Raw genomic sequence first — 11065 nt, forward strand, 5'->3', positions numbered from 1 at the left:
TTAGCCCCTGCCCTTTGAACAAGATTCCCTTCCCCTTGGGCTACCCCTCAGACCCTATGCCTCCCCCTGGCACTAGCCTGCCTCTTCAGCTGGGGTGTTGCTATGTTTTCTTGTGTCCTTTCCCTCACAGGTGATACCATCTACAATAAGACTGATGGAGCTGGCTGCCAATTCTATGCCATCTGCAACCAGTATTGTGATATTGACCGCTTCCAGGGTACCTGCCCCTCCTCTTCACCTCCAATGTCCTCTACCCCTGCACCTTTGCCTTCCCTGCTTCCTGGCTGTGATAATGCCATCCCTCCTCGGCAGGTGAGTTTCCCTTCCCTCTCCAGCTCCCTCCAATATGGTGTGGGTTTGGGTTGTCAGGGACAACTGCTTTTGGCTTGAGCCATGGCTAATGCTCAGCAGCACCCTAGCCCTGTGGCCTGTCTCAGTGACCTGCCTTCCAGGAGCTCCTTTTGAGAGGGATGCACAGGCTCTGGCATCTTGGTCAGCAGACACAGGCTGCCTTCTGGCATTCAGAGCTGTAGGAACCCAGAGCTGCAGACAGGACAGGGCTCGAGTCTCCACACGAGCTCCAGGTGATCACCCTGTGTGTCTTCTTCCTCAGGTGAATGAGTCTTGGACCCTGGAGAACTGCACAGTGGCCAAGTGCCAGGGCAACAACCAAATCATCCTCCTAGAACCAGAGCCTGTGGACAATGTCACCTGTGTCAACAAGCACTTGCCCATCAAAGTGTGGGACCAGGAACCTTGCCATTTCCACTACGAGTGTGAATGTGAGCAGAGGGCAAGCATGGGACAGCTCAGCAAGATGGGACAGCACGGAGGCATTTGACCTCAGGCCCTGCCAATCTCAGACAGCACACATAAATGCTGTGTTAGCCTGTGGGCAGTGTGTACAGGGAGGCAAAGAACATGGATGTGCCACAGGCAGGGGCTATAACCAGAGAGAGGCAGGGTGGCAAAGTCACATTGTGAGTCCTTTCCTGTGCTACTGATGACAACTTCTATTACTGAGTGATAAATGACTCAAACTTGGGACTTAGAACTGCAAACTCTCAGGGTCCTCCATTCCCAAGCTAGAGCCAGATCAAACCAGGCAAGGCCACACTCCCTATGGAGGCCAGGGAGGATCCCTCCTCCCTTTCTGTGTTAAGGACTATAGGAGTCCTTGGCTTGTGGCTTCATCGCTTCATTCTGCCTCCATCTTCTTATGGTCTTCTGCTCCATGTCTCTCTATCATTTATAAGTATACTGTCATTAGGTTCAAGGGACATCTAGGTAATTTGGAATGGTCCCATTTTAAGACCAACATCATATTCACAATAAATCTAGTTTGGGAGACACCTATTTTATAGATGTAGCAACTGTTCCCCTGAGGTAACAGTTCCTGAGGTGGCACTGGGTAACAGAGTTGAGGAATGAGTCTTCAACTGTAGTCTCCCACAGGCTTCTGCAGTGGATGGGGGCACTCACACTACCTGACATTTGATGGCACCTCCTATACTTTCCTGGACAACTGTACCTCGGTGCTCATGAGAGAGATCCATCCTCGCCATGGCAACCTGAGCATCCTTGCCCACAGCTCCTACTGTGGGGCTACCACAAATGTCACCTTCTGTCCCCGTGCCCTCAGTGTGTACTACAACTCCATGGAGATTATCCTCACCATCACCACCACTAACAGTGGGAAGGAAGAGAGCCTGGTGAGTCTTGTGATAGGTAGGGGCCCCATACCACATTGCAAACCTGAGATCTAGATATGGGGTGACACAGAGATGAAAAGCCCTGAGGACCAAGAACATTCTCCCCTCTGCAGAAATGGCCTATAGGAGCTGGCCTAGGCAAAGCTCTAGATTGGGGAGACAATAGGAATGTCCCTGGTGTTTGGGAGAGAGAACTCCTAAAGTAGCATGATGGCCCTCTGATTATTGGTTCCTTCTGGACATCCCTAGATTATATGGGACCAGATGTGGATACGGTCAAGCTTCAGTAAGAATGGCGTGACCGTGTCCTTGAGTGGGGCTACCACAATAAGCATCAACATTCCCACCATTGGCACCAGCATCACTTTTGATGGGGACATCTTCCAGATATGGTTGCCTTATAGATATTTCAGCAACAATACTGAGGGCCAGTGTGGTGAGTAGACATGACCTGGCTCATTCTGGTTCCATAAGTTGGGGAATGAACAGGTCTATGGGAAACAGTGGAAGCTGATATAATCCCTGCCCTACTCACCAGGTACCTGCACAAACAGCCAGACAGATGACTGCCGCCGGCCTGATGGCACCATAGCCTCTGACTGCCAGGACATGGCCAAAGACTGGCTGGTGCCTGGGAACAGTAGCAGTGACTGCTTAGTTCAGCCTAGTCCTTCCCCCAGCACCACTCCCCAGACCCCAGTGACCTCCACCCCATGCCCCTCTGCACCTCTCTGTGAGCTGATGCTGAGCCAGTGAGTTGGCCTCTGGGGTAGCGGGCTTGGGCAGTAGTTTCCTTGGCCAGCTTCTCTGCTGAACTCCCAGCCCTGACCACTCACTGTCATAGGGTCTTCGCCGAGTGCCACAAGCTCATCTCTCCAGATGCCTTCTTCAGAACCTGTGTCAGTGACCACTGCAATGCCAATGTTACTGAAATGCTCTGCCAGAGCCTGGAGGCCTATGCAGCACTATGCCGGGCCCAGGGTGTATGCACCAACTGGCGCAATGCCACTGGAGGGCTGTGTGGTAAGCTGGAAACATCCAACTTAGGGCTCCAGCCTCCTTGGTTCTTCTGAACCTGTTTGATGACACTCTCTGTGCCCACAGACCTCTCCTGTCCACCCACTAAGGAGTACAGGCCCTGTGGACCCCTGCATCCAGCATCCTGCAGCTCCAGGTGAGTGCCACCTGAGTGACAGGGAATGTGGAGGTAGCAGCTGGCCTCCCAGGCATGTCTGAATAGTTGATACTGAGCATGTGGGTACCCTCATCTCAGAACTCCCTGGGATGTTCACAGTTGGCTCTCAGAGGTGCTACCTGACTTCTGATTGTATATTCTGCTGCTCCTCCTCACATTAGGATCCAGCAAAATTCAACTGGGATGCTGGCAGAGGGCTGCTTCTGCCCTGAGAATCAGCTCCTCTTCAACTCACGCATGGACATCTGTGTGTCAGAGTGTCGTAAGTGCCATTCCCCTACCATAAAACAAGCCCTGCCCCACCCCTGCTCTCCATAGAGTCCCTTCTCACTTGCCAGGCCAGGATCCTTTTCAGCTTGACTAGTGTGAGAGAAGATCCTGGTGAGGCATAATTCCTGCAGATGTCAAAAGGCCTCCTGTGAGCCTGCCACCATTCTGTCTAAACTTTGCTGCTTGGGGCTGGTCAGAGAACCTGCCTCCCTTCACCACAGAAGAGCTAGAATCTCAACATCTAATCTTACTACTGCCCCAGGGATCCAACACCCTCAGAATTCTCTAGGACCTTCTGTTCCATCCTGGGAAAAGATGGAGGTCTTGGCTTGGGTACAGGTAGCCAGAGCTAAGAGCACAGTTCTCTCAGCTTATAACCCCCCTCTGCCTGACCTTGAACCCCAGCATCTTCAGTAACAACTTTATTCATTTCTTTCCAGCCTGCGTGGGACCAGACGGGCTACCCAAGTTTGTGAGTTGTGCTGCTTGCTGGCCTCTGCTTGAGCTAAAGAAGATCATGAAGCGGGGGGAGGGAAGAAGAGAAGGAGGGAGGGATGGAAGGAGGGAGGGAGAGAAGAGAGGAGGGAGGAAGGGAAGCCAAGTAAGTCTTCATGGCCCAGGAAGCTGATGTGGGCTCCAGGGCTTCCTTCCTGCTGCCACTCTAACAGCAGAGAGCTAACCTGCTTAGGGTAAACTATGACCTGGAGTTGAGTTCAGGTAGACAGGCCAGGGACTTTAGGACCTCAGAGCCTTCAGAGATCCTGATTTGGCCTGTTACAGCCTGGAGAACACTGGATCAGCAACTGCCAGGCCTGTGTGTGTGACCCCGGCTCTGTGACAGTACAGTGTGAGCCAGTGAAGTGTGAGAGCCAGGAAAAACCCCTGCAGTGCACAGAACCTGGCTTTGTGACTGTGACCTGGCCCAGCGCTGACAATCCATGCTGTCCTGAGACACTGTGTGGTGAGCATCTACAGGGGACATAGGAGAGTCACACTCTAGCTTAGCTGCCCTGGGTCATTCGGGAGAGTCACACTCTAGCTTAGCTGCAGTGGGTCATTTGAGGGGTGGGGGATGATCCCAAGATGCTTCAGCTTTTTACCTAAAAAGAAAGCTGGTGGCCTCTGGTCTGAGCTAACAAAGCAGAAAATTGGTGAGGACCAAGAGGGTCAAAGACAGAGTGGATTTGTTGAAACCCAGAAAAACCATGAAGCACACTAAGTCCCAAGGGAAAAAAAATGACACCAGAGGCCAGTATTTCCAGAAAGGAAGAAGATGGGGAGGGGGTGGCTAAATGGGCAGTGTCCTGACAGAGCTTCCTCTCTACAGTTTGCAATTCAACCACCTGCCCCAAGAGTCTGCCCACATGTGAGCCAGGGTATGAGCTGGTCCAGACCCATGAGAATGGCAGCTGTTGCCCCAACTCCAGCTGTCGTAAGTAGGAATGGGGCGGAAGCATGGGGCAGGGGATACTGAGACTGGTTGCAATGGGGTCCAGGGATGTGAGGGAGCAAGGGTTTGTGCCCTGCTGCCAAATGCATACACAATCCCCTTTCCTTTCAGGACCTAAGCTGTGTACATACAATGACACCATTTATGGGGTAAGAGCTCAGTCCAGGCATGGTGGATGGCAAGGATAGGTTGAGGTGGGTGGGAAGCCCATGTCCCCCAGTTCCTTGTCTTGCCTTGACATTCTCGCCATGAGTGGCAGATCTGAGGAGGAGGTTTGGGCTCCTAAGATATAGGACATAAGGACATTGTGGGTGTGTGGTGTTGGTGTGCACGAGCTGTGCGTGTGTAAAGAGAGCTGTGGGAAGAGGGGCTACCACATCTGTCACATCTGAGTGCTCAGCTTTTCAGTCTCCTAGCTTACTGTTGTCCCTGGGTACCTGTGTTCAACTAAAGGAACAATCATATCTTAGGGAGAAAATATCTGGGCCCTGTGGGCTCTCCCTGGATTCAGCTACACATCCTGACCTGATGTGCTCACCCACATCTGCCTTGCCTTCTGTGTCATGCTTCCCTTCTGCTCTAGGTTGGTACAACCTTCCCAGGGGGTCCCTGCCAGACATGCACCTGCCTCCCTGTGGGCGACCAAGAGCCGAAAGTAGAGTGTAAGGAGATGCACTGTAACACCTCTTGTCCCCAGGTAAGCCCAGAAAACACCCTGAGAGGCTACCCATGGCAGCCTATGAGAGGAGGCTGGGAGTCCTCCAGTTCACCATCAGTTTGATGTCTTATTCTTTTCCAATAGGAAAAGTAGGAGGAGGGTAAGAACTAGGGGACAAGCCCTGCAGGCTGATGAACTGACTAGAAACAGGTCTAGTATGGTACCAATAGACAAGTGGTTCTCAACCTGTGGGTCACAACGCCTCTGAGGGTCAAACAACCTTTTCACAGGGGGTCACATGTCAGATATTCTGTATAACAGATTACATTACAATTCATAACAGTAGCAAAATTACAGTTTGAAGTAGCAATGAAATAATTTCATGGTGGTGGGTCACTACAACATGAGGAACTGTATGAAGAAGCTATAGTGTTAGGAAGGTTGAGAACCACTGCAGTCGACAAAGAGAAGCAGAGTGAGCTAAGCTGCAAGACCTGGGAAAACAGCAAAGACAGGACCTTTCTGCAGTTCCTGTTAAGGAGGCCCGGAGCCCCAAGTGTGTGCCCAGGAGGGTGGCTGGGATGCATGAGAGACCTGATCACCTCTCCTGTCCCCACAGGGCTTCAAGTACACGCTGGTGCCAGATCAGTGCTGCGGGGAGTGCGTGCAGAACGCCTGCTTCACACCAGAGGGCCATGTGGTTCAGGTAATAAGAGAGGGTGGAGGGAGACCTGCCCTTGAGCAGGTCTCAGCCACAAGTAGATCCATCACTGCCTGGACCTCTATGGCGTGTTTGCTTTTCAGTCCAATGAAACCTGGGTGAACAGTCCTGTGGACAACTGCACTGTATACCACTGTACAGCTGAGAATGGAGTCCATGTACTGACCCCAATCCCCACGTCTTGCCCTGATGTATCCAACTGTACGGTATGTGCCTGGGAGGCCCTGCCCTTGGGTGGTCCACCCTTATCATGTCCCCGGAAGGCTCTGCCCCAAGGAGTCTGTGTTTCTACAGCTTGTCCCCTATCCCAACTCTGCTCCGGTCTTGTTCTGTTCTTGGCTCTGTAGGGAACCCTAAGGAAAACCGGTTGCTGTTACTCCTGTGAAAAAGAGGGTAAGTTGATGATATCTCCTATCTCCTCCAGCTCCATCCAGGTCCCACCAAAAGCAATACAAGTTTCTCCCACTGGGTGGCAGATCCCACCAGGGTCCCAGGATGAGAGAAGGGGTAGGCCACCCATGAAAGGTGTGTCAGTTACTTCTCTCACTGCTGTGACAAAACACCGGACAAAGTCATTTTAAGGAAAGATTTGTTTGGTTGGAGTGTGCCATCCCACCATGGTGGGGAGACATGGCCGCAGATGGTGGTGTCCGCAGCCAGGAAGCAAGGAGGGATGAACACTGGTGGGCAGCTCACTTTCTCCTTTCCATTCAGGCTGAGACCCCAGCCCATGGAGGTCCTGCCACATTCAGCATGGGTCTTTTCTCACAAATTAACTTAATTTAGAAAATTTGAGCTTTTCTCTTAGATGACTCTAGATCCTGTCAAATTGACAGCCAACATTGACACCATGGAGGGCTAGCTTTACCAGGTCCAGGGGTTCTGAGTAAAGGGTCTAGGGTCCTTGCACTGGCCTGTCTACTTTGCAGACTCAAGTACTTGTCAAGTGCATGTAAATGCGACCATCTTGCGGCATAAGGGCTGTGAGACAGAGGCCAGCGTCACCTTCTGCGAGGGTTCCTGCTCTGGAAAGTCCAAGTGAGTGGGTGCCTTACCTCCCCTGAGAGTACAGCGGAACTAGTTGCTACTTGTCACCTTGGGTCTCACAGAGACTGTTCCCTGCTCAGGGTCAGATGGTCACACATAGCTCTCTGTGCAAAGCATATGGCCCATCCATCTCCCATCCAAGCCAGTGGCAAACCTGGCTTAGCTGCACAAAAATAGCTGTTTGGCTGGGGACTCATGGGCTGAAATCTGAATATGTCTAGGGGGGCAGATAGCATCGGATCCCTCTGTTAGCCCTAGATGGCCCCAGGCTGTGGTCAGCTGTGAAGAGGGAGTGTCCAGGAAGGTTGAGGGTCAGTAGTTAGAGAGGGCAGGAGAAATGGTCAGAGGGCTCACTTCAGGGCTTAGGGTGTCTGTTCAGAGGGAACATCTGAACAGGATCAGCAAAATAGAAAGGGAACAGAGTCACAGAAGGCTATGAAAGATGGAGTAGAGTTTAAAGAGAGCCCAGGAGGGGTAAGGCTTTGTGTTAAAGAATGTAGCCACACTAGACAGTCAGGCAGCTGTCAAGAGTCCACAGAGGACCATGAATGCTTCTACTGCTAAGAGGAACACCCTCTTATGTCCACAGGTACTCCATGGAGGCCCAGGCCATGGAGCGCCAGTGCACCTGCTGTCAGGAGAGCAAGGTCCATGATGTAGCTGTAACTATGCAGTGTCCCGATGGTACAGTCATCCAACACACCTATACCCACATCGATGAGTGCACCTGTGCCCCAGCCTGCAGCTCCCTGCCTGGGACTTCCATGAACGTTTTCTAGAGCCCATTGCTGGAAGTTGATTGCTTCCCCAACCCCTTATGTCCCTCCACCTGGGGCAGAACCTGCACAACTGACCATGAAAACCTTAGGCAGGCATGCTCCAGGAGGCCCACAAGAACCCTCTGTGGCCCTCACTGCCTCTGCTCCACCCTCCACCTGCCGCTGGTGAGGCCAGCAGCAAAGAGGGTAGTGGGGGCAATTAAGATCCACTTGAGCAGGGTGCCAGGTGAGGATTTGGCCCTGAGGAGCCTGTTGGCTGTTTCGGCCTCATCCTCTGTGAGAGCCTGTGGCTGTAGGGCTCCCCACAGCAAACCTGTGTGCCCTCTGTCACATAAAGCAAGCCCTGTGTCAGGCATCTCATGCTCACAAAGGCAGATGGGACTGTCCAAACAAGACCAGCTACCAGGGAGCTGTATCAGGCAAGGTGGCTGCCTGCTGGAGGGGCTCTGGGGTCTGGGGTTGAAGGAGGGGTCTGTGCCCACTCATTCCTAAACTGCAATAAACCCTGGCACTGTGTGTCTCCTCCTGGTGTCTTTTCCTGGCCACTCTGTGTGGCTCCCTGTTTGTGGTTCAAAGTTGCCAGGAACAGAGCTAGAGCTATCAACAGAACATGGCGGGTAAGAGGGTGTCTAAGAGGAATAAGGGAGAGGTACTTAGCCATTGGTGGGACACTGAGTGCACGGTCAGGGTGAAGCAAGCCAGGGACCCACACACCAGCTTTGCAGCCACTGAACCCAAGGGTAGCATCAGGACATCCTAGGTAGACAGAGGAGTCTGTGGGCTAAGGGGGCCATCCTAGCACCCATCAGTGTGATGGCTGCAATGGGCAGAAATGTGGAGATGGGTGCTTTGCACTGCTCAAATGACAAGAGGCTGTGGCTACATTGGTGCTAGGACCCTAAGTCGTGTTCTGCCTCCTCAGGTGCACTATATTTAAGATACCTGTCAATGACCGGTTTACTATACAAGTGGCTATTGGTTGCTCCTTTCTTTCCTGCCCTCTGTTGAGAGAACATTCCATACATGTGAAAGGGAATCACAGGGTTGGAAATGTGGGGTTCTATGGCTTGGATTCCAGAGGTAGGAGTGGCAAGGGGAACCTATATGTGGTGTGGGGCAGATGATGGCCTGGTTGGACTGTGTAGGAAAGGTACAAGATAATCTCCAATTGTACAGAATGTGGCCAACGGTGGGGCTATGACCTGGGAAGATAAAGACACAGTGGTTAGCTATTGTCTCAAAAGCTTCTGGAGAAGAAACCAGAGGGGTTCTGCTATGGGCTGTGGGCTACTCCCTGCTCCCCAGAAGTGGATGCAAACAGACACAGGGTGGCAGAGATCCTGGGCCTGAGGTGGAACACTCAGGTCCTCACAGATAAACCCGCTTTTTCTATGCTCTTGCTGAAGTCTAACTGGCAGACAGCACACCGGGGACTGACAAACATGGTCCAGAGGTTGATGAGGCAGTGGCTGTGCTGAGGGACAGCAGGAGGATACTGAAGCCAGCTTCTCTAAACTAGCCTTTGATCTCAGAGTGTGGCTTCCAGGACAAGAAATTCCATGTCCCTGTCTTCAGGAAGCCACAGCAAAATGCTGAATCCTCAGCCCCTCCCAATGTGGCAAGGCACCATCACTGGGAGTCAAGGGCATCATTTGGCAGGGATGCTCTCAGATGTTAAGGCCCTCCATGTCAAGGGGTGCAATGGCCAAATATACAGTACGCACCATCACTGTTCTACCCACTGAGGAAACAGAGGCACTAAGAGAGGAGAAGCTGATTTAGTAGGAACAAGGCCTGCTCCAGCCAGGGCAGTCAACTCAAGAATCCACCCTAAAAATCTAAGGCCTGATCAGGGCCCAGAGAAAACCACAGCAAGACACAACATATAAATAAACAGCTCTAGGTCCACTCTAAATATACTCTAAGAGGGATTCTGCCTTCTCGATGGGAGAGTGGGCATCTCTTCCCCACAGTGACAAAAGGGAACTGCAGCCACAAGTTGGACTAAGTGGAAAGCAGACAGACATCCTTCTGGAAAAAAAAAAAAAAGAAGAAGAAGACATTAGCAATATGCCAGCCATGACAGAGCAGCCCAGGGGTCTACGTCAGGAGGCCCAATACCCTTCCTCATAGGGAGTATATGTATATTTAGCTCCTAACTCACCAAGCTCCTGGGTTCCCAAGTGAGATAGAGTCAGGAAACCAAATGGGACCAAGCACTGGACACTCAGGTTTGTAGATGACGTAGAGTGGCTTTACAGAAGTGATTTAAGGTAATTGGTGATACATCTGAAGTTCCCCCAAAGGAAAGAACTGAAAGGGAGCCTGTAATTGCAGCCCTCTAATAAAGGCATGCAGGTCACCGGCTGTAGGCCAGCCTGGCCTACATAGGGAGACCCTGAAGAGAGAGGAGAGGGTGTGTGTGAGTACCAGAATGTTCTTGCTGGTGTTACAATCACGAGGAGAAAGGAAGGATGCTGCTCGACCTGGAGGAAGCTGTATCCTACATGCTTCCCTTCTGTTTCCACATTTCCACCCTATAGCCTTTAAATAGATCTTGGATGCAGGGTCATGTTTCCATAGATAGCACAGCAGAGGTCTGCAGCTCAAAAAAAAAAAAAAAAGAAAAGAAAGAAAATGCTGGTAGAGTTGGCTTCAAAATATAGATGAGAGGCTAGAGAGAGGCTCCGTGGTCAAGAGCACCTGATGTTCTTCCTGAGGATCCAGGTTTGATTCCTAGCAACTACATGGCAGCTTACAACCATTTGTAACTCACCCCTGGGGATGAGACAACCATTTCTGGCCCCCATAGGCACTAGGTATGCATGTGGTACATAGACGTACATGCAGACAAAACACCCATACACATAAAATAATAAAGAAATTAAAAACATAGATGAGGGGCTGGGGTATAGCTCAACAGCTAAAGGCATTTGTCACTCAAGCCTGGCTACTGAGTACAATCCCAGGAACCTGCATAAGGGTGGGAGAAGAGAAGTGACCTCCACAAGCACAAGAAGGAACACACACACACACACACACACACACACACACACACATACACACACACACGATGGTATGCACGTGCCCACACATACACCATACACTCACACGCAATATTAATATATGGAACTTAAAACTCAGTGAAGGGAAATAAATGGCTCAGTTGGTAGAATGCTTGCCGCATAGGCATGAGGATTTGAGTTGAATCCCCAGAATGCACATAAAAGCAG

General features: G+C 51.4%; 1 protein-coding gene across 1 annotated transcript in view; it reads left to right on the forward strand.

Annotated features, from left to right (window-relative positions):
• Muc5b (mucin 5B, oligomeric mucus/gel-forming) overlaps positions 1-7832 on the forward strand; it is a 31519-nt gene extending 23687 nt beyond the window's left edge. Inside the window, exons 33-50 of the mRNA XM_031384958.1 lie at positions 131-312; positions 614-782; positions 1456-1712; positions 1962-2148; positions 2251-2464; positions 2557-2735; positions 2817-2886; positions 3069-3169; positions 3618-3649; positions 3958-4138; positions 4505-4609; positions 4739-4776; positions 5211-5324; positions 5905-5991; positions 6090-6212; positions 6354-6399; positions 6936-7044; positions 7643-7832. Of these exons, the coding sequence (XP_031240818.1) occupies positions 131-312; positions 614-782; positions 1456-1712; positions 1962-2148; positions 2251-2464; positions 2557-2735; positions 2817-2886; positions 3069-3169; positions 3618-3649; positions 3958-4138; positions 4505-4609; positions 4739-4776; positions 5211-5324; positions 5905-5991; positions 6090-6212; positions 6354-6399; positions 6936-7044; positions 7643-7832 (2384 nt within the window). The remainder of the gene's footprint in view (positions 1-130; positions 313-613; positions 783-1455; positions 1713-1961; positions 2149-2250; positions 2465-2556; positions 2736-2816; positions 2887-3068; positions 3170-3617; positions 3650-3957; positions 4139-4504; positions 4610-4738; positions 4777-5210; positions 5325-5904; positions 5992-6089; positions 6213-6353; positions 6400-6935; positions 7045-7642) is intronic.
• Positions 7833-11065: the final 3233 nt, after the last annotated feature.

Source organism: Mastomys coucha, unplaced genomic scaffold (assembly GCF_008632895.1).
Source record: "Mastomys coucha isolate ucsf_1 unplaced genomic scaffold, UCSF_Mcou_1 pScaffold21, whole genome shotgun sequence".
NCBI classification, from domain to species: Eukaryota; Metazoa; Chordata; class Mammalia; order Rodentia; family Muridae; genus Mastomys; species Mastomys coucha.